The 23,196-nt window shown below is 40.6% G+C and overlaps 1 protein-coding gene across 4 annotated transcripts in view; it reads right to left on the minus strand.

Annotated features, from left to right (window-relative positions):
• Window positions 1-23,196, minus strand: part of LOC102799137 (CUB and sushi domain-containing protein 3-like) — a 238,547-nt gene that overhangs the window by 16,806 nt on the left and 198,545 nt on the right. For all 4 annotated transcript variants that reach the window (XM_087848045.1, XM_087848043.1, XM_087848044.1 and 1 more), the window contains 4 exons: window positions 19,762-19,944; window positions 16,819-16,995; window positions 9,389-9,571; window positions 4,575-4,748 (listed from right to left, as the gene is read on the minus strand). In XM_087848045.1, the coding sequence (XP_087704171.1) occupies window positions 4,575-4,748; window positions 9,389-9,571; window positions 16,819-16,995; window positions 19,762-19,944 (717 nt within the window). The remainder of the gene's footprint in view (window positions 1-4,574; window positions 4,749-9,388; window positions 9,572-16,818; window positions 16,996-19,761; window positions 19,945-23,196) is intronic.

A 23,196-nucleotide genomic window follows, 5' to 3' on the forward strand; every position in this document is an offset into this window, starting at 1 on the left:
CAGAAAATGATCTAGCTCCTTTTTAAAATTCAAACATCTGTCTCTTTTCTGCTGCATAACACAAAAGGAAGACTGCATGCAGAGAGCCAACTGAAAGCATTGTTCAGCTGAGTCTTCAGTATTATATTCACAACTAATAAGCTATGGGGGCTTCTTCTGTACCCACACATGACCAGACCACAGGAGCCGACACTGGTTTTGATTGCTGCTGTGAGCTTTGCTGTTTTTGATAGGCTTTTTATTACATCCTCTTTATTCACGTTCCCGCCTGTAAAAATGAATGTCTTTCTATATGATCCGCAAAGTCTTCAAGGACTGAATTATTCAAATTGCATTGACATTATGCTTGTTGCACAAAGTCTTTTGCCCATTTTTTATTGCGTGTGGGCAGATGCATTGACGTCCTTGTCTCTGGATGAATTACTCTGTCTCTTTTTTTATTATTTTTTGTTTCCAACACTCAACCTTGCTGGTGAGGGCTAATGGTGGGTATGTGCAGATTCATTTTGACAGCAAAGAGGGAGTGAGAGGGGGGCGACGGCTCTCAATTTGAGATCAAAATAATTAGCAAGTGAATATTAATTTCTCTGACAGGGCCTTGAGGTTAACACAACTACAGCCATCTGCTGCTGTTGCTCTCCAGGCCCCTTGTATGATATCATTTTTTCTTTTTTAAATGAGACTGAAGCCACAACCTCAGCAGATGATGCCCAATGGATTGCCACTGCGGCTCCCTCAATTTATTGCTTATAGACATCTAATCAAACTGACTGGAGTGATTTAGGCTAAATGGTTGTGATGTCCAGAGACAGTCTGCTAGTTTATTTTTCTGTCTTTTCTTTATTTAATGTTTGCACCTAGCAAGCCACTATATCCAAGTGGATCAGTGAAAGATACTTGTTGGATGTGGAGGATCCAGAAATGCTCAGTGCGTGAGAGTGCAGAGGCGAGAGTCACCGTCTTCAGTCACGCAGCCAGAGCACTGTGGGATCAAGTCTGTAATAAGGCAGGCACTGCTTCTCCAGACCTGACATGTGCTGCTACATGGAGGCCTGGAGACAGATAAGTTCTTGTTTGCTCTTTTCCCTAAAAAAAAAAAAAAAAGCCAACAGGGTTTTCTCACTTCCAATATCTGACACAATAGATATCGAGTAAAAGAAGTGATTAGAATCCAGCCCATCCAGGGATGTCTGAATAAAGCCATTACTGGAAATACTGTTATCTGAGGAAAAAATCCTTGGATTTAGGGACGGATCTTCTCCTGGAAAATGTGTTTCCCTATCCTTTAGAACCCCAGTGAAAATGATGCATTGCAAGCTTCTGCCCCCTTGTTTGCAGCGGTTTACCCATTTTTGATATGACAGCAAGCAAAGATGCAAATACGGTTCCAGATCTGAAAAATGATTCTTGTCATTTCAAAAAAGGCATTGTAAGACTGTATGCAGATGGCACTTTGGAGGGTTGACAACACAGGCCAACCAGGTGACATGCACATCAGTCATGAGCTTTAGGCTGCGGGGAAATAATGTACTGTTTTATGGATATATAAAAGAAATGGCCCCAGGCCAAACCAAGCTCAGCATATTTAATGCGCCTGTGTGTTTCTGTGTATGCATATGTGTGTTGATGGAAGACTGAGAGAGACTAGTCAAAGTTTTTCTCGCTCTCTTTCAGCCACACTCTTTCCTTGATGCTTTAAGGTAATCATTAAGCAGAGGCCACATTCAAAGTTGCATCCCTGCAGACGCATGAACTAGCATTCTCAAACACTGAATTTAAGAGATTCATATGTGTTGTTATAGAAAGCAGGGCCATGCATCTTAATCCTGTCTGGCTAAAGAAAGTTCAACTATTAAGAAAAGACTTGCTTTGCTGATTCATTGCACCTCCTGGAGTTTTGCTGAACTGTATTTCAAGAGAAAGTGCTGAGTTGAAGTTGATAAATTGCAGTTATATATATATTTTTTAAACAGACAGCAGTGCAGCCATGCCGTATGTATACTAAACTGCTAGGCAGTATATTTAAAATGATTTCATACCATACAAAATATAACAAACTTATCAGGTCTGATTTGCAGCAAATCTGTATGATGTAGCTAAAAGGAATTTGATGATTCGTCCCGCTGACTTTATGATTCTGTTGGGAAATCTCCTCAGTAAAGATGGTAACTTGAGAAAATATTTAAGATTATCTTTATAGTTGCAGCTAATGCACAGATACAAAAATACTGCAGGCATATGGGCATTCACAGCTTGCCTGTGAAAATGGAGAGCGTCCCAGTAATAATGGCCAGTACCATAAACAAACTTTGACCACAGAAGAATTTACCTCTAATGACTTCTCAACTGATAATAACCACCAGTGCAGACTGCTGTAGATAGTGCATTGTTGTCACTTTAAAGCACAGATAATAGCCCTTTCTACACCAAACATGATCAGCATTTTTTCCCTTTTGTCTTCCCGTTTTAATGACTCATTTATTTTCCTTGGTAAACCTCAGTGATTTATCATATACATGTTCCTACCACGAGTAATGTAGCAGCCAAGTTCTCCACAGAAGTTGGTTATTGGTCACACTCGGTGATATTTATAGTGCATTCCTCTCAATTTGTGTCAATTTAACACAATCACTAAAGCATGAATTCTGCGTTGTGAGTGATAGGGCTATTAAATATAATTACCAATTCAAAAACAATTCTCTGCCCAGATACACTTAACAGTATCATGGAACATAAAGGTTACTCACTCACGTTGCTGCGGGAGGTTGTTTTGGGGTAGATGATGTGGAAAAATTATTGTAGTGTGCTGAGGGATGACTCCGCTCACCATAATTGGAGTAGACAACTTCCAGACATTAATCAAGTGGAACCTTATCCATTTTACGAACACGCGACATGTTTTACTCTTAGCAGGCGAACAAAGATACAAGCGTACCTCAATACAACACGCATTTGGTTACTCAGCTTTGCTAGAGCACTATCAGGGCACGGCGCACAAATATGGTCGTTTTCAGTTAAGCTGGGTATAAATCAGAAAGCAGTGCGCATACTGACTTACAGTAAATGACTGCTATGTGGCCACTGAGTACAGCAAATGGCTACAAGCGGTACTATGCTTCTAGTAGCGTGGCCACAAACACGAGCAGTCTGTCAGCTGCATTTCAGAAGCTAAGTACCCAAATGGGCCCGCGTTCGCCTGACTGAAGATGGCCACAAGCAATGAACTCTGTCATCAGCATCAATTACAAGAGAGCACTGCAGCAAATGCACTATTTTCAAATGGGCTCAGGGGGCTTTATAGGTTCAGTCTGTTGTGATCCAACATGTGATAATGAAATACTACAAACATCCCAATTTTCCTCTAATTCAAAACCTTGCCAAAGTAACTGTATACACAATAAAACGCTATACCTAATAGAAAGTCGAGTATCTGACGGCAGAGATTTCTTGCACACGAGGGCTGCAATATTTAATTTGTAGGATGCAAGATTCAGCACTTCACTCAGCACGAAAGGACTGCCTATATTCAGCAGTTAAAGTGGCGATACTTCAAACAAAACAGTGGCACTTGAAGGGTTTGAGCAGGATTATTTTTAGTGGCTTTTGTTTTATTCTACTTAGTCCTGACTGATATTCAGAGAGAAGCAAATGCATGCAAGTACTCTAGCCTTCTCGATATTTCATTTCTGTCTGACTGACACAATGCAGGAAGGATTCAGATGACAGCGAGACACTCTTGAGCAGTCATGCATCCCAGAGGTTATTATTATGCTTGCAAAGATGATTCCGAGAAAGGTCTTAATGTAGTAAGACGCACCCGACACGTCAGTTGTGGCTGCGCTCGGATCATCATCATCATCATCGTTAATATTGCAGCTTTGTTACTTAGGCTAGAGGTCAATTCACTTTTCATTTAATCAAAATCCAAATAAGAGCTTCATTTTCGTGCTAATGATGAAATATTTATTTACGTCTTCAGAAACGGGCAGGATCTAACGTCCAACTCCTCTTTGCATTTTTCCAGCCTTCATTTAAGAAAGACTTTTTTTTTTTTTAATTTACTTTAAGTGGTTTAAGGGTTAAGTATGATTGAATGCTTACAAAAAAGACCCTGATGTTGTAACTTAGGAGATCACATATAATCTCTGTTCTGCATCTCTGCCAGACTGTCTCATTTCATTTGTATGATCCTTAAGCAAAATTCCTTGACTTTCATTAACTTGAAGTGACCTTTTAAAGCAGCAAAAGTGGCGTATACGGGATTTTGCCTTGGAGGGCACAACTTAAAACTAATGTAATGAATGTGAGAAACAAAATTATATGCAGGTATAGGGCTGTCTGGAAACTCAAATACGTGCAAGACTTATTTTAAGAGTCAAAAATTTCATAAGCCTGATTATGGTTAGAAACGGGCAAAAACAGTCCAATTAAGCTCACTGTTGGAATCACCGAGTTTCTGACAGTCTCAGAAATGTCACCGGGTTTATTTCAGTCTAAACAGAGAGACTTCCTGTACATTACAATCATCATGAAGGCACTGTGGGCATGAATGAAAGTAGGAAACGATGACTCACGCAAGCACTGAGGCAAGTCTCCGCTCCATGTCCCGTTCCCTGTGCAGGTTAGCACAGCAGGAAAAGACAGCTCGTAGCCAGGTAAACAGGTGTAACTCACGCTGGTTCCCCACTCCAGGACTGAGCCCTCAAGGAGGCCGTTGGGGATGGATGGGGGTGTAGGACAGGTGACCACTGTAGGGATAGAGTGGATACGCAGGTCACAGACGCATCAGAGTATATTCAAAGCACAGATCAGAATGAATTAAGTTTGAGTCAAGGCAATGCTTAAAAGAGGGCAAGACTCAAATTTCAAATCTCAGCAAAATCGCCAGAACTAAAAAATAGGAAATAGTTCACCTTCCCATTCTGACACTCTCTGATTTTAAGGGAAGAATCGATGATTAGTGTGTACTGCCACCCTCTGCAATAGTTGAGGGTCTAAAGCAAACTTGAAGTATTTAGAGTCATAGATAGAATATAGTCTTTGATAGTTTACTGGAATCATCTATGGTTCACTCTCTGACACAGTCTGAATATTTGCTGGAAGAAGGTATTTTGCAAACGAATACTCTCAGCTAAAATAGAACTTACAACAAGAAAATGTTGTAACTTGAAAATATTGGGTTTAGTAGCCTTGGATGCCAGCAGGAGGGGTCAAACGAAACCTTGAGGAAAGATTGTTTTTCTTCTGCCTTACAGCAAAGGTGAGTTACATTCAGCAACCAAAATGGCTGCTGAATGTAACTCAAGGAGAACAGACAAACAACTACTGTGATTTATTTGTATTTACAAGAATATGGCTACACAGGTAGTGAATCTTACATTTCAAATTGAAATGTTGCTAAATATTAATTGCCCTGAGGTTAAGATGGCGTAAGATGGATGTAAACACACAGTAAACACAGTAATACACTCACTTTTCATCCAAGAAATAAAAGCTTTTATCATCCTATTCATATACTGATGGTTAAAATGTTTCCTAGAGACCTTTATTTTAAAAAAACAAAAACAAAAAACCAAGTCAGGTTAAAACTGGTCAATGTAGTGACCAAAACCCCATTACATCAAAAGCATCAAATTAAAAGCAGCAGAGGTGGCACTAATTCACCCTTCTGCATAGTGTGGATTACAGCTGAAAATGAGGTCTTTAGCTCAGAGAAATAGTCTGTGTTTTGACTGTGAGCGATTTCTGTTTGGAGAATACAGAATAATTTCTGTGCAAAATGAGGGGGGCATCTTGCGTCTGTGTAAGCCGTAAACTTTCAGCTCAACAAATGTAATAAATGAATGCATAATAAAGCTCAGAGTTTGTTCTGACACACTTGGAGATGAACCCGTGGGGACGCAGATGGGATATGGGTTTTAGAGATGTGAATAAATTAGTGCTGTTGCTTTATACCACTGCTATCCTCCCTCAGCACCCATCATTACCCCCAAGTCTTTTTCTCCCTTCTTTCTTTTTGGCATTCTTGTGTTTGGTTAAACACTTGAACAAACATCTGCAAACTGAAGTCGAGCCTTATCTGAGTCTTTCAACTGTGGCAAGTTCAGTTGATTCGTTTATATTTAAAATACATGCGTGCTTGTTACATATGGCTCCCTGACAGAGAAGCCTTTAATTCTCTTCATCTTATTTTCACAATTCAAAAATCAAAAGGTTGTGACAATTATCCAAGTTATGACATGAGAGTGACGCGGGGATAGAAGGCAGGCACATGACGGACAACTTCCTTGCCTCGTTAGCGCAACTTTTCATTCTCTGCACAACAAATTACAGTAAATGTGGAGCAAGCCACTGTGGGATATTCACACATCCTCTCAAAGGTGGAACTGTCTTTTGTTCTCAGTTGGCAGCAGATCCAAAATGATTTCCATATGGACATTTTGCAGCAGCATATACAGTATATATGAAGTGTGCTATAATCAGAACAGTATTTAGGCCACGGTGAGTAGAGAATAAAAATAAGAGCAAAAACCTTCTCGTGCTCCAATTTGTTTTTAATGTTTTGTTTGTTAATGTAATTTTGTTTCTCAAGGAGAAACAGGTTTCCCTTTGAAGTTAATGAATCAGTAAAGAGTGCCTTCAGTTTGGGATTTCCAAGTTGTTGCTCTGGGAAAAAAGGGGCACTTCATTCTGAATTATCTCACTAAAATGCGTAGCTGGAGGCTTTCAGTGATCTTACGGTATATCTGTGTAAAAGACACGAAAAAGGGGGGGTTTATAGAAAATGTATGAGCGCACGTGTGCAAGTAGGCAATTTACACAGATTAGAAGACTAGGTCTTCTAATCCTGTAAGCACTGCATCTGAAATTACTTGCTTTAAAAAAAGCAGAGAGTGTCCCCATTTTCGTAAGTAGTTCTAAGCAGCATTAGTGCCTCTTAGCTGAACATGCCAAACCCGGGATTCAAACTGAATCCTTGCCGGGCAAGGCTTAGGATGCGTCATCACAAACAAACGCTGTGGCTAAAACTGATGCTCATACAGTAAGTGCAAATTTATGCCCAGGCTTGGCACATGCAAAACCTCTTTGTCTCAATTTTTCTCCTCTTGGCTTTCCTCTCACTTTTTTTCTCTCCTCCCCCTCCCTTTCTTGGAATACTAACTCGGTTTCCTGTGGCACAATCATCCAAGATCTATGACAAGGTGACAGATGCCAGGTGTGAGAACTTTAAAACAGCTCACCTTGAGTGAACTGCAAGCACCTTCAACTTAAACCCAATCGTGAAAGATGAACAACAGAAAACCAAAAACAAAACAAAATAAACTTGTACAAGAATAGGCATTGTTTTTAGTTTCACATGAAAGAAAAGAAAACAGATATTTTTCCAGTCCTTTTCTGAGATGTCCCACTGCGTAGGCTGTCAGGGAGAGTGATGATAAAAAAACGTATGATTACCAGTGTGCTTTTCTATTGCTTGCCCTAGATAGTCTTAGAAAGAGACCAAAGGACAGGAAGAGCACAGCGACAGGGGGAAAGCAAAGCATAAAACGTCTGTACTCCTTCTTTATACCCCATCCACACCGAGGAATGGAAAATTAATGTTGAGCACCCACTTAGTAATCAAAGTCCTCTCTCTCTTGCCTTTCTTTTATTCATTTATCCCATGAGAGAAATAAGTGCTATCGGAAAAGTGAAGGCAGTGGAGAGACAGAGGCAGGAGGACCTTGTGACTCACTGACTAATGCATACAGGTCAGTGGGAGCTGACAGCATTCAGGCAGTGGCAGCGCTGGGAGAAAACGTGAGTGTGCAATCATCTGTATCTACGTATGCATGAGAGAGACACTTCTGTAATTGAATGCCCCCGTGTGATTGTATTCAGGCACAGCGGTGTGTGAGCGAGTGTGATGAGGAGGCCTAAGCTCTGGGGTTTTGCTCCTTTCCACGCCACCCCCATTAAGCGTAGCAGGATCGGGGACCGAGAGGCTGAGCGGTTGCGGTAGCTGTCAAGGATTAGCGCTCAGAGGTTAGCAATGTCACACACTTTTAATATACACACATGGGGGTTATACACTTGCACATATACACCCATTGACCTCTGTCTTCTTTTCTCTCCCAGTTTAAACAGCTGTGGGGACCATCAATTCAACCAACAGCTTCACCGTAAAATACCACAGAACACGGCACGTTAATATTGAATAGCACTAATAAAATATTACAATTACTGTCAGACTGAGTTTTGTAATTTTTTAATCTTCAAGACAAGGTTGAGAAGATTAGTAGGGCAAGAAGTAGCCTGGCTTAAACAGTTACTTATGAGCTCAACTATCTTTGGATCCTCCCCAAAAAAAGTCTTATATATGGGTTACAAGTAGAAACACAAAAAACAAACTCAAAGGAGGTTTGAACCTCTCACATCCTGCCTATTTCATTTCATTTGTCCTTTCGTCTACCTCAAGAGGCCTGCTTCACTGTAACTGAGACAGCAGCCTGGGAACAGTTCCTTAGCAACAATGAGCCCCTATTAGCCTCGTGGGCTCTTCCCCTTCCTGGTGTATTCTTGAGCTGTTCGCTGCACAAGTTAATCTTCCCTGCAATACTTACTTTTGAGTGTCAAGCGCAGAAATGCTAATCTATGCCTCCACTCAGGTGTCATAAATCACGGAGTGATGTATCGCTGATGGGCGTACAACAGCTAAGTCCTCTTCCTGGATTTTCCAACTTTGATGTTAATCATAGAGTAGAATGGGCACAAACTTCAGGGAGAGGACTCCAGTGATTAACTGTTGGGGTACAATTAGAGGTATCCTTGTGGTGATGGAGAGGACTTATTAGCCATCCATCACCAGGTGTCAGAGAACCTTTAGCATCGGCTCTTTGCATTCACAGGTGCAATTTTAGACTGGGGGATGAAATCATCATAGATAGAGATATATAGATTTTTTTTTAAATCCAGCTGAGAATGTGGCCATAGGCAGTGAAGCATAAAAAGTAGCAAGATTTTTGCATTAAACGGGTGATATTTTGAGAAACACGGCTTTAAAATGGCTTTATTTCTATGTGCGCGCTTGTGGATGTGTACGTTTCAAATATATGCACCTTATTATGCAAATAGGTTTATGTCTTTCAGTGTCATTGCCATTTGCATTATCAGTGCGCTTAAGTGAGGAGTATATGGTAGTATCTGACTACACAGGAAGCCTGTGTCACCTTTCTTGCTAATCTCATTAGATCTCTGGATGTAAGCATATACTTTAGATTGTGCGTGACAGTGTGCTGGCATGCCAAGGTTGTTACAACGCTGTCTGATGGTTATCAAGGTTGAACGTCCACCGCAGCAAGTCTTTGATACAGTGTAGGAGAAATGCGTATCTGTGGGAGGTACTTGCCTTGACATGCTGGCATGGTTCCACTCCACGTCCCATTGCTGGTGCAGGTCCTGGCGAAAGTGTTGTCCCCTCCCACCATCACATACCCCAGTTGGCACATGAACGTCACATTCAGGCCCACTGTGGTGTCGTCGCCAAACCTGAGTCCATTTGCTGGGATACCGGGATTGCCACAGGTGATCACTGCCATCGGTAGTAAAAAATAAGCGCTGCATCAGAAATCATCCTAAATGGTGTGTAGTGAACTTCAACATGAAACATAAAGCAACATTTCTATATTTAGTCTTCCTTTGTATCATTAATCATTGGTTCTTTTCCTAATCTTGCATTTATTTGTGCCACTGCGACATCACTGTGTACTTCATCATGGTTAGGATTAATCTTTTCAGGTTTAATAATGACACAGCGGTCATACTAATATTTTATCAAATGACTGAAATATCTGTGACATTTACAGCTGTGCATGATGATCATTGCTACACCTCGACCCATAATTCATACCCAAGACAGTGACAAGAACAGGAGATGTCTGCAAAAAAAACACAAAAAACTTAACGCCGCGTGTTTGCCACCAGCTAGTCGGTAGTTATATGTTCGTGACTGGTAAATGTTAATTGGTTCTGAGTATTCTTTCACTCGTATGAATCAAATTGTTCTGTGCAGTTGTGAATTGCCAGAAGCAACGTTGGTTCAACTTAAGTATGCCTGATCAGGGTATTGCCTTTTGCGTGATTTGGCAGGTCTGTAATGAGCTGTTGGACATGAGAGAGTAGCAATTTATTCACCTCTGAGGGACATTTATCTGTAAAGAATTACTGGAAAAACTAGCTTGGCTGCAGTTTTACAGATACGTAAAAGTACTTTTCTTCTATGTTGTTTGTATTTCAGCTGGTTTTTGTAATCGATGAGGCTACCAGCGTGGCTTCTGGATCTGAATAGTGAAGCCAGTGAACACTTTGAATTTGCTTTCTTTCTAATGGAGAGCATGGGGTGACTTATCTATCCCAAAGGAAAAAGACAGCACTGTTCTCTTGAACTATGACCTCAGTAAACACTTCCCTGGAGTGTTTTTGGTCATAATTATAGTTTTAAGTCACATTTCATACAACATTTATTTTGTAAAATATTTTCCCATTTGCAATCAAAAAGGAAGGTAAAACAGGTTAGGTATCTGAACTGGTCAACACTGAGTGGAAAGGTGTATACCATTTCCCTCGGTTTCTGCATCCAGCTCTTTACTTGTTGCATTCTGCTACAAAATATCAAGATAGTGGAAGTCAGAATCCCCACCTTTGGGCTTTAAGAGTCAGCTTCACAAGCTAAAAGGTGCCTACAGCCACCATTTATGTGAATTTATGTTTGTAACAAAAGTTGCTTACTTGGACTTTTCAGAAAACTGAGATTTAGTTTATTTCATTACAATCCTTAAGTTTTTAAAAAGAAAGCTACTTCCGTTGGATAAAATCCATCTCATATGGCATGTTCTGAATGGGAGCTGAGAGCTGAGAATATAGTGACATACTTTTAGATACACTGAGGTTTTAGTCTGAATGTCATAATTTTGTAACTGAAAGCAACATACAAGTGTACAGTACAATAAATGATAGGTGGACAGTAATAAAGTAACAATGAATCATCATTTTATAAAGCAGCTCTTTTAGATGCCATCTAAGGAACACAGTATTTGTTGGCCTCTTAAGTATTCGAGGCATTAACATAACTAAAAATGATTTCCAGGCATCTGACATAATGTTATGTGAAAATAAGGAATAGCCACATTGCCAGTTTGCTGTGCACATGACATAAGACTAAGTGACACCTACATTGTCATAATACTACTAACAGTAATCGTAATGTTTACTTGCACTTCTCCATTCTAGATTACGCCACTCTGGTTATATAATTTGTCTAAATCAGCAGAGGAACTAATAAAAATAATAATAATGTATTTTGTGCAGCCTCTTCTTTTCATATGCTTACTCTTGGCTTCTTTTCATGGCACAATTTCTCCAAAGTAAACAGATGGCTGAGTGTTGGCCCAGTATGTTGTCAGGTCTTAACCCAGTGCTACCGCTGATGAAATTATAGTTGCCAGCCTTTATTTGATTGCTTTTCCATAGCCCTCGTTTCATCTTGGAGGCTCTAATTTGTGCATACTTATTACAAAATCTTTCCTGACTTGTTCACCTTAATGTAAGAAGTCAGTTTGATGCATATGGCTGTCACTGCTAACGCCTCCTCCCTTAAATTAATTTCTGTTTGTTTATTTTTGGTTATTGCCAAGGAATTCAACACTTGGAGATATTTTTCCTTGCCGGGTAAAACCAGCTTTGTATTCTGACAGAGCACACGGGAAAAGCTGGATTCTTCATTTTACGAGATTGAAACTGATGTCACTATGTGATGAATCTAGTCTCATTTATTTTGAAAATTAACATAAAACCACAACAGCACCCTTTATGCTTGTTTGGCATGTATAGTCATTTGTTGTGTGCCTTTCCTGTTAACTGAAGCTATGCTGTACTGCATCCTTCTTACAGATTCCTGCCCCAAATATCATAATCTGACAAAGAATAGACTGCAGTGGAGCTGGTACTGATACATTTGATGTTTAATGTGCAGTTGTCATAATATTCCTCACCCAAAGTGGTTCTGTGGCTCTGCACACAGTAACTTACTACTTAGAAATATTAAACTTGTTATCAACTTCCAGTCCAAGTCAGATAACGTAAACCATGTTTCGAATTCTAGGAATTTAGCCCTATGATATTTAACTACTCATGTAATAATGTAGTAATTACACTACGAGGACAAGCTTCTCTGTGGTGCATTGTGGAGGAAAGATAACATCTGGGGCTCACCAAAGCATGTAAGGTTCATTTTCTGGTAATATTGACTGTCTGAACAAAAATTTGCCTGTGTGATATTTGACAGGAAATGTGAAAAATACTCAACTTCAGATAGGCTTACACCAGCCATTCCCAATGTCAAGAGTGCTGCTGCTTTTATTTATTAAATAAAGTTTAGTATTTACCAGTAAGATTTATCAACCTCTCGCAATTAATGTCAAATAAATTATTAGTTAGATATTTACTATTTAATATACTTTAAAATACATGCTGCAGATATAGCCACTGAAAACTGCCGCTTTCAACCAGAGGTCAGCCGGCTGACTGTTAACTCACAGCGAGCTCTCAGCTGAATGTCAGAAGCTAGGCATCCACCCTTTCTTCTCCTGGGGAGCGTCTACTTTCCACTATAAACATGCCCCTTTACTCAACTGCAGAGGGTGTGTAACTTATCAGCTGTTTGGGCTACATTTTTGGGGGGCTGGTTCAGGAAAATACAAAGAAAATGATTGTTTTTGTACCAGTTTTGCGTAAATACCTGCTGTCAGTGATTCCTGGAATACTTTTTATATGTGTTAAAATCACAGATGGCCTACAGCGGATATTTGGCCAGAGTTTGGAAGTCATTGGCCTTCTGAAGGGGGGTGGGGGGGTGAGAGAGCTGTTTGAACGATCACCTTATTGTGACAAAGGAATCCGCTGTCTGTAAAAGTTACCCTTAAAATTACTGCAGCGATTTATCAGAGATGCACAGAGCATGGAAGGATAGTTAAAAAAAATGCAGGTGGTTCACGCCCGGCAATTTACTGCATAACATATTTTTACAAGTTCTTCTTTTCAAACTGTGTATTTATTTATTTATTTATTTATCATCAGGATCCAGGTGATTCTTTTCCATGAATTTTGGGTGGTTTATTCTCTACATCCAGGTTGAGGGCTCATATGATGCTGCCTGTTGGACATTTATTTGCAGGACATGTACCAGTTGTTGGACTTGGAGTGTCCCATTCAGAGCACAAAATTTTTAAACTAGAGTATTAAAGTAAATCGCAAAGGTGATAGGCCAAGATTAGCAGCAGACAACTTGAGAAAGCATGCATATGCTATGACTGTTAATTCATTTGGAAAGCGTAACTGGCGAGAATTACCAATAGTTTTAAACACAGTGCCAAATCTTTGTGGTTCACTCCTACACTCAGTGTTTCACTGACCTCATTAATTATCAAAAATATTCAGAGAAAAGTGCCAAATATTTCTGACAGAAATACACACACTTAAACATATTGTAGCGCAATCGCAGTGAGTTCAAATTTCAATTTAAAATTTGCATTTTGTATAAGACCATTAGCAATGCAATGAAATAATCATTTTATGCTTTCATGTTCAGAAACACAAGTCAGCAATAATCTGTCCAGCTTGTTCGGTGTACACAACCCATATTTTATTTGCTGCAAACATACATCTATATCAGTATTTTATAGAAAGGCTGATAGTGTCAAAATTAAAGAAGCCCTGAGCAAATTTTAATGGTATAAATAAATAGCGCAACAAGCCTCTAAAGCAGGGGTGTCGAACTCCAGGCCTCGAGGGCCGGTGTCCTGCAGGTTTTAGATCTCACCCTGGGTCAACACACCTGAATCAAATGATTAGTTCATTACCAGGTTTCTGGAGAGCTTCAAGACATGTTGAGGAGGTCGTTTAGCCATTTAAATCAGCTATGTTGGACCAACGACACATCTAAAATCTGCAGGGACACCGGCCCTTGAGGCCTGGAGTTGGACACCTGTGCTCTAAAGGAATGCGGCTAAACACTGCTCCCCCTGGTGGTTACACAAGATATTACCACTGGTTTTCCTAAATGCTACTTAGGGGCATTACTACTCATGGTTGTATCATCCACGTCACAGGCGGGAGATATCATTACAAGCACCCATCACCCGGCAATCGGCCAGAATTCCACACATCACAATACCGTCAATGATAAGGTGGCCATTATAAGTGGCTGTATCTGTACGAGTGAGTATTTATCTATCTGCATTGTTACTGAATCACAATAACTCAAAGAACAGACACAGTTTGACATCTTCAAGTCATTGACAAAGAATGATAAATAAAACCTGTTTTTTGCATTTTATTCTACAAATTTCAGGCAACAAAAACAAGAAACCATGGCTTTCACATGCTGCGTGACGCAGCATGTGAAAGCCATGGTTTCAGAAGCCCAGGTGTAAGCATATGTGACATATGCTTACACCTGGGCTTCTGAATCTGTACTAAGATTATGCACAGTATATATGAATGTTCACTGCATATTTTGTGTTGCCACATTTTATATGCACAGTTCATTTGAAGCCACCAAAATTACACATTATCTTCAATTAAGCATGGCACATCTCTTCAAACCCATGTCAGAAGCAGCTGGCATAAATCAAGGACAGCTCATAAAGATTTTAGCCGGTGTCAAGTGACCCTCTTGTGAGGAGGTGGAAAAGTCATCTTTCCAGAAGAAAGAAAGAAAGAGGAAAAAATGTGTTTATACAGTTGTAAATCTTTAATTATGCATGTCTATCTATGGGAAGTGAAAACTCAAGTTAAGCACAGTGCACAACAGCTGCAGGCTGCCGACTTCAACAATTTAACTATGCAGCTTCTTTCGGTGCACTTACTTGCTGTGAGAAATTAAGTCAATAAGCTGCTTCCAGTAAATCATCATTAACATTTTTTTTCTTGCTTCTTGAAAGTTTAATACAGTTTTCTGTACTGTGATATACTTTGGGAATGTTAGTAACATATACTCATTTTCTACAAGGAGGACAGGCTGAGATGGAAGCAGGTGATACACTGTGGTGACCCCTAAAGGGAGCAGCCGAAAGAAGAAGTAGTAGAAGAAGACCAAGAAGTGACACATGATGCTATATCACTGATTTTCTTTTTCTAAAGCAATGTGAGTCGACCAATTACTTAGTATTTTTTAGCTACTTAGGAAAAAAGAACTCCAATTTGAAGAAACAGATCGCTTCAGAAATGCCTTCATGTACAGTAATCCCTCTGCACCACTTGGGGAATCCAATACTACACTTAAACTGACAGAGAAACGCACTGACAAGAGAAGCGAAAATATGATGATAGCAGAGAAATCAACTGAATTAGAGTGTATTAAACGGCAAATATTCGCACTTTAAAAAAAAATCCCTGTTCGCCATTTATTTGACAAAGTGCTTTTATGGTTTTAGTTCACAATTCACTGAGCAACTCTCTTTCCTTAATACACTTCATCTCATTTGCTAATTTCTGAACATGCTCTATAAATTTCATGTATCATCCGCTAAGAGTTTCTGGGGAGAAAAAATAAAGTTCAAACTTTTCTCTCTCCCCTTGAGAGTGTTGTGTGACTTTGATCTGGTAACCTACATGATCGATTACCCATGAACCGTGAAAATGATTGCCTCCTTAATGAAGGCACAGTGAGCCAATCCTGGCATCCTAAGTGTTGATGTCCCTGAACTGACCACTAAACTTTAATGTGAAGGGATAGTACAAAAGAGAAGTTTGGGGATGAGCACGCTCCAAAGTGGGAAAAAGAGCTAAGAAAGCTCCTCTGCTTTACTGCACGTTTGATCATTATTATTCAAACCCATTTCTTTTCCCCAGTCGTTCTCTCTCTTCACTCCTTCCCTGTGCATATCTCGCCAGAGACCCATTTCAATCCAGAATTGAAAATTACGTCCACACCATTTATCTTTTCCTTGTCATTCAATAACAAGCAAAAAGAATAAGGAAGAGAGAATATGGGGACTTTCAGAGAGACGAACAATGTGTAATTTTGTTTCAAAGTCATCCTGATGCAAACTGAATATAGATTGGAATACTTCTTAATTACTCTGAGGCTCATTTGCCAAGATCCAGACAATAAAAACTGCCTGACATCTTTGATGCTTCGCTGGGCGAACAGGCTCAAAGAGATTTGTCTTAATCGATATCATATATTTCCGCACCGCTGCCAGCGCACGTGATTTCAGATGAAAGAGAGCACAACATCACGTTCAATGTCCATCGTGTTCAACTTGATCATACATTATATAAAGAACGAGACTGGCTGCTGATTCAATCTGCTATGCTAACAGTACATTCGCTGTGCATTATTGTGCTGATCATCCTTTTCCACATTCAATTTGTGTTTACCCATCACACCCAGAGGAGTGCCTAATCGTTCTTGTCCTATTTTCTAACTTTTTCTTTGTGTGCGCGTGTGTTCTAGTTCTTGAGTAACAAATTCAACGACTGCCAGACTTAAGTGTGACTGAACTAAATGTGATTAACGAAGCAACACTGAAATCCCTAAGATGTGTGTTCCCTGTTCACCGCAGTGACAGAATCTGGACTATGCCTGACCACATCTTATTGATCAGACACCGATCACGGCATAGCCTTTAACAGTGACTACTGACACAGCTGCTCTTCTTCTCATTTTATAATGAAAGTGTGAACGCTGTGCAGCGGAGCGGCCTTTTAAAGAAATTCACCATGACTACGAGACACAACTACATCCTCCTTTCATGCGTCTGTGTGTGCAAAACTCACTTGTGCAGTTTGGAGCTGTGCCAGACCATGTGCCATTTGCCAGACACTGGCGTGTAGGCGAACCAGTGAGGAAATATCCTTCCATACACGAATACACGATAGAGTGGGAGAAGGTTGTGCCATCCAAACGGGAAATACGACCGTGAGCCGGGGTACCTGGATTCCCGCACTGTACCGCTGCAATACAGGGGAGAAAAAACAGGATGTGAAGGTCAGAGGTGTAAAATAGTAATGGATTTTCTATTTTCCATATCAGTGGGTTAGAAGCCCCGAAGGTGGCTTCAAGATGACTTCTGAAGGTCCCGAGGGGATTAAATGGCTGTGAAAGGACATATTCACGCACGATACTGTGAATATAAATATTTATTTATGGAATAATTGCTGTTTTGCCTTTGACCTGCTGTATGTTTGCAGTTTCTTGACTTGTGTCTGATTAACTCTCAGGTGGAATAGTCTGCAAAGGGCAGACTGAAATCCTTGGCTTGTGTTCCTCATTATGTCTTTGTGCCTCCCATTACGGGACGTAAGAAAGCACTGCTGCTTGTTTTTTTGTTTTTTAGAGAAGCTGTGAAACATGCAGTAAAGAACAACTAATCTATAGAGCTTTATTAAGAGAGGCTAATTAGCAGAACTGATGCAGTGGTACACAAAACCTTATCGCAGTATTGATGAGTCATCAGTAAATAAAGTGCAGTTTGTGTATTGTCAAGTCCTACAGTACATCTATGGTGATGGCAGTGCTGTCTAAAAGCGAGGGGGTAATGTGAACAGTTACAGCTAAGGACTCAGGGCGCACTTATAATGATAATAAAGCTGAAATGTGGCTGAGCAATCCTATGATAGGGAGAAAAGATTTTTCCAGTGTGGTAGAAAAGCACCGGGGATTGGGATTTTTTCCCCCCCACTCAGGAATTCCTTTCAGTGTTTTTGAAATCTGCTCATTTTTTTCACTAAAGAGTAGAGAGGACAGTTTGTTTCATGTGTTTTTCTTCTGCTTCAAATCATGTCTAATTACAAAAGTGATCTGCTCTCTCAATCACCTAATTGCCTGGAAAATGTGAAATAGTGATTCTAGTAAGAGACAGACGTGTTGCAAGCGTGGTGGTGATTTCTCAATTAACATGTGTGCATACGCAGAAACTCACTGAGGTGCAAACGCATCACTCAGCCACATACCAACATACCAACTGCCAGCATGCTCACAGCTCTGTTCTCCAAATGCACACACACACATGCGTGCGCACATATAGCCACAGAATGTATTTACTGTGCTGTTGTGTGTATTTACCAAAAATCAAGTGCGGCAGCCTCTTTTCTCACCTCTTTTTAATAATTCAAGATCGACACGATGACAGACACACAAAACAGACCCTCATGGCAACGTGAGATGTATATCATGTTGAATATCCACACTGACTGTTTTTCCAGAGACTGTAAAGGGGTTGTGGATAATGAATGGATGGACTTTAACATGAGACAGGGTTTTAGATCACAAGCAGACAGCACAGAAACACATTCAGGCTCCAGTGAATTCCTGTCCCCCTCCCTGACTCCCGACGGTTGAATAGATAGTTAAAGTAATCTTTAAATCAGGAGTTCAGCTGGGAGATGGACAGATAAAAAGCTAGTGGAAAAGAGACGCTTGGTAATAAAGAGAGGGAGGAAAAGGTTGAACACAAAGTGAGGGAATGAGAGGGAAGAGGGTTAGATGGCAGATAGGGATGAGAAGATGGCTAGACAACGAGATTAAGACCGAAAGAAATCAGAAGAGGAGGGGCCTGTGTTGGAGAAATGAACGCTAGAGAAAGGGGGGAAAAGAAAGAAAGTCAGGAGATGGAATGAAAGGCAGAGTAGTTCAGAGGACCTGTGCATTTGCTGATTATATTAAAAATGACACTGGCACTCATCCAAGCTGGTGGACAGTAAGCTGAGGAGAGGAGAAGCAGTCAAACATTTGCATCAATATCCGGTTGACCCCTGGGGCTAATTTATGCAAGATGTAGAGCTGGCATTCTGTGAACTAATATCTTCAAAATCCACAATGATTCATTTATCACAATCCAAAAGGAACTTGGCTTTAGGTGTCTAGAATTAATGAATTTTTCGGCTGCAATCTGGAAGCTAGTCACAGCACCATGTGCTGGCAGAAAATACCAGACTGCAGCAGAGAGCTATTTATCCATCTGCTGCAGTGCTGCGTTTGCGAGCTTTTTGTATGTGCTAGAATGCAGCCAATATGTTGCATACATTGTGTGTTTAAGCAAAGGCCACGTCCTGTTTGAAAACTGTGGATACCACAACCGATGCTGATTCTTTATTTTGCATTTGCACAATGCTTAAAGTGGCTTTACAGCAATTTGTACTATACTTTTAGAAACTTTGAAAGACTTCTGAAGTTCTCTTCTAACTTTAAGCTTCAGTCCTTCCCATAATGCAACCATTGTCTTTTAAATCGTAAGCCCAAGGGTTATTTCACGTCTTTTTTGGTAAAATGAGTTGTATATTAAAACTTGAGACTCTCTCCAAAGAGACAGTCCTTTTCATCAGTTGATTACTGCTTCCTGCAACAACCAAACCCAACTTTATGTGGTGGAGTGCCCCTTTAACATAAAGCAGAGGTTCAAGAACTTTGTCTGGATAACCCTACAGTATAATCCAAATAAGGTTTAAAGCAGATAAAGTCTGATCGCTTCAAAAAGAAAAGCCCTTCAAACCAGATATCTGGTAATATTCAGCGCCGCATGTTTCTTTTCTTTCTACCAGAAAGACAAGAAACTATCGGGATTCAGTACGTGGCCTCATGGAACCACGCAGCTCTCTCTGTATCTGTAGGAGCTTAAATGTGTGCCTTTGTGTAAAGAAATATTTGTGTGTTAGCTCTCAGTTTGACTCCAGCGTGTTTCCTACATAACATCAAAGCGATATTTTAAAGGTTTCTCTTACGTTTGCAGAACGGCTGTTTGCCAGACCAGGTCCCATTGGGGAAGCAGATCCTCTCTGCTGAGCCATACAGTGTATGTCCCACTGCGCAGGTAAAGCGCACTTTGCTGCGCACTTTGAAGTTCCCTGCCTCCCTGCTGGCATGGGCAGGTGTGCCTGGATCCCCACAGGTGCCCGTTGAGTCACCTGCAATGAGAGATAAAACAGACATTGAGCAATGAAAATAAGACGGCGAAGATGCCATCCACCTCACGGACTGTGTGTACGTTCTCAGACGGATCCTTTTAAGTTTGTACGGCAGTGAATTGCAACACAATGTTCCTGTCTGCGAGACAGAAGACAATACAAGGAGGGCTTTGAGTCAAACTGGATAACGCCTGAGTCTTCCAGGAACCAGTCGTAAAACATACAATGCACCGATGAGCAGTTGTCACCATGCCAACAGCCTGGAGGACCAATACTTCTCATAGTTTTGACACCAGGAGCTTTCTGTCCATAAAATCAGCAGAGCTAGCATTAAAAGGCAACCAGCTGTGGCTATGTGAAATGATGAATACCGTTTGACCTCTAGAGATAAATGCTTTTTCATTATCTTGAAATATACCTTCTGTCCTTTGTTCTGTGGAGGAACATACAGTACTTTCAGTGTCACCACCTCACACCACCTATCATGCATGTCAGTGAATTAAATCATAAAAAAAGTTGCTGTCTCTCTCACTAATTCCCTTTATGTTTCCATTAGTCTTGTCTCTGTCGGCTGACAGAAATAGGACGTGTTCTCCTTCTAAGCCATCGGAAATGAGAGAGAGATGCCAGGTATGGAATCAGGGCAGTGACATCACTGCTGAAGATTTTACGTTGCGATGAAGAGCAAGCCTAGCTGAGTGGTGCATTTTTTAGGATGGAGTCTTTGGTGGGGTAGTTTTGTATTCACTAGAGACATCCATCAGACCAAAGGAAAGAAGCACACATAGAACCAACTTCTATTGTTGCTGCTGCTCCATTCTCTCACAGAAAGGAGTTGAAGATAGAAAAAAAAGTCAAATGTTTGGCTTCAGAGGAATAACAAACAGAGAGATGCAGATTTATAGAAACAGACATTTAAATTGATAGAAGGATAGATAGACAGATAGATGATCTCTCTGATGGATTTATATTTATTGGCTTTAAGATCCTGTTCCTTGAGCTGTGCACACACCCCGTGGATCACTGCCTGCTTGATTGCAGCTGTTCTCCGTTTACACAGCAGCAAACAGCTGCAGTAATACTGGACTTGTTGACAAAGCCTCGCTGCACAAACACGAAGCTCATATCTTCTACACACATCCCACTGCTCAAATGTGCACAAACTGCATTTGTCAGGTCAAGGGCCCACGGCTGGAGAAGATAAGTTTGTGTTTGGCCATGAATGTGTATGTCATTCCATATATATGTGTGCCATTACAGCATACATATGAGTGCTTGTACTTGTTCTCATCTCTGCATGCAAGTTCAGAATATGCATGCATATCGCGCATGCCAATGTCGTGCGTATGTGTCTCTTTATGTGTGTGTGGGTGTGTATATATGGCTCACAGCAGCTGTCGGTACTTCATTAGTCTCCTCTGGTTAGGTGAGGCAGGCTGACTCGGCATGCACTGTGACAGCTATAATCTTACTAATTGGGATGGTGGTGGATTTGGTTTGAATCGGGAGTTAATGTCCGTTCACCAGGCTCCCTTTGTGAGGAAATAATAAGGCCTTCAACTCAGCCATGCAACAGACTAGGACAAAAGGGGAATGGACTGGCAAGAGGTTTTAAGACCCATCGTACTAATTAACAAGAGAGGGCAGATGAGAGCGGAAGGATAGATGCATAGACATGCGCATGGATGAGAACCGCTGCTGACGCTGGGCTGGACTTCTGATTAATTTATAGTTATACTTATTTTGTTGCTACTGGCGATGAATACTCTCTGAGAATGATAATGTGGTATTTCCATAGCACTGATAAAGCTATCTCTAGACAACGTAGCAACCTTTCTGTAAACAAATATGGCCATCAACAAAGCAGGAGCTTAGAGTAAAAGGACGAGACATCATGCAGGGACTTGGGAAAAAAAAAAAGAGAGCGAGAGAAACATTTAAACACAGATTAACATTTTCTAGATAGATAACATGGTTGTAGTAAATCTGACAATTCTTTAGGCTGATGTGTCAGTTAAAACTAGGTGCTAAAGTGTACACTTGCACTGATTTAAAACCTTGCAGGCATTTGGTGCTTCGCAACTTCACTTCCTGTAGGCAACAACCGAGCTCCAGCTGTGTTGTGGTTCCCGTTTCTGCTACAGCTGGAACAGATGTTTACTGCCAGGTCTAAATTCATCAAGCCTCCTAATGATGAGCTAGTGATCTACAATGGTACATTCTTCCCATTATAAGCTGCAGTTTTCATAGTTAATTAGGAGCTCTGCTGCAGTTACATATAATACTATGTGACAACGTGATGGAACGAAGCCTTCCCGATCTGTATCAACATAATCCGAGTTCTGAGTGTCACAGTTTCCTGCTCGAGTCTGTATTTAGATACTGCACCTATAGGTTATAGTTCTGCTTGTCAGTCCACATTAGGGATTCATTAGAGATATGAAGGTTTCATCTGTTCTTTTTCTGGGCCTGAGTGACTGCTCTGCATACATCTGTCAGAGTGAAAAAAAAAGAAGATAAAATGGCTGAATTCTTTAAAAAAAAAAGTATACATAAATTTTAATAGTATGCACACATCCAACTGTTTAGTTTAAAAGTTTGAAGATTTCTTGAAACTTAACAAGCTTGTCAAACTTATCCTCTTAGTTTGTGTTAGTGATGTAAATTTACACATGTCAGGAATGTCTCTTGCAGCCACTTTTATATTCAGTATTTCATATTCCAGCTATGATCAGTTAAACAGTTGTATAATCTATGGGTGAGTGCAGGCCCTTTGCTAAGACCTGAAAAATACTGCCACAGCATAGTGGAACAGTGGTTAGCACCGACGGCTCACAGCAAAAAGGTTCCTGGTTTAAGGCCAGACTGGGGCCTTACCGTGTGAAGTTTGTTTGTTTGTCCTTTCTGTGCCTGTGTGGGTTTCCTCCACTTACTCTGGCTACCTTGTACAGTCCAGACACATGTCAGATTATTTGGTGATTCTAAAGTCACAATGGGTGTCAATGTGAGTGCAGATGCTCCTCTGTCTCTATCTTTAATTCTGTGACCTGCCCACCCATGATGTGGAAGAAAATGGAAGGATGGGTCTGAAATTTCAATAAATGTCTTGACACTTATCAATGCTTTTTGTTAGTGATCTTGTAAAGTGTGTCCAAAGAATATACAAGGAGACCTGTAGGTGCATACCTGGGGATTTCTGTGTAGATTTTGCACGTGTGGATGTCCTCCAGGTACTCTAACTTCCTCCCACAG

The sequence above is a fragment of the Neolamprologus brichardi genome, chromosome 11, assembly GCF_056152115.1.
Source record: "Neolamprologus brichardi isolate AB-2024 chromosome 11, ASM5615211v1, whole genome shotgun sequence".
Classification (NCBI taxonomy): Eukaryota; Metazoa; Chordata; class Actinopteri; order Cichliformes; family Cichlidae; genus Neolamprologus; species Neolamprologus brichardi.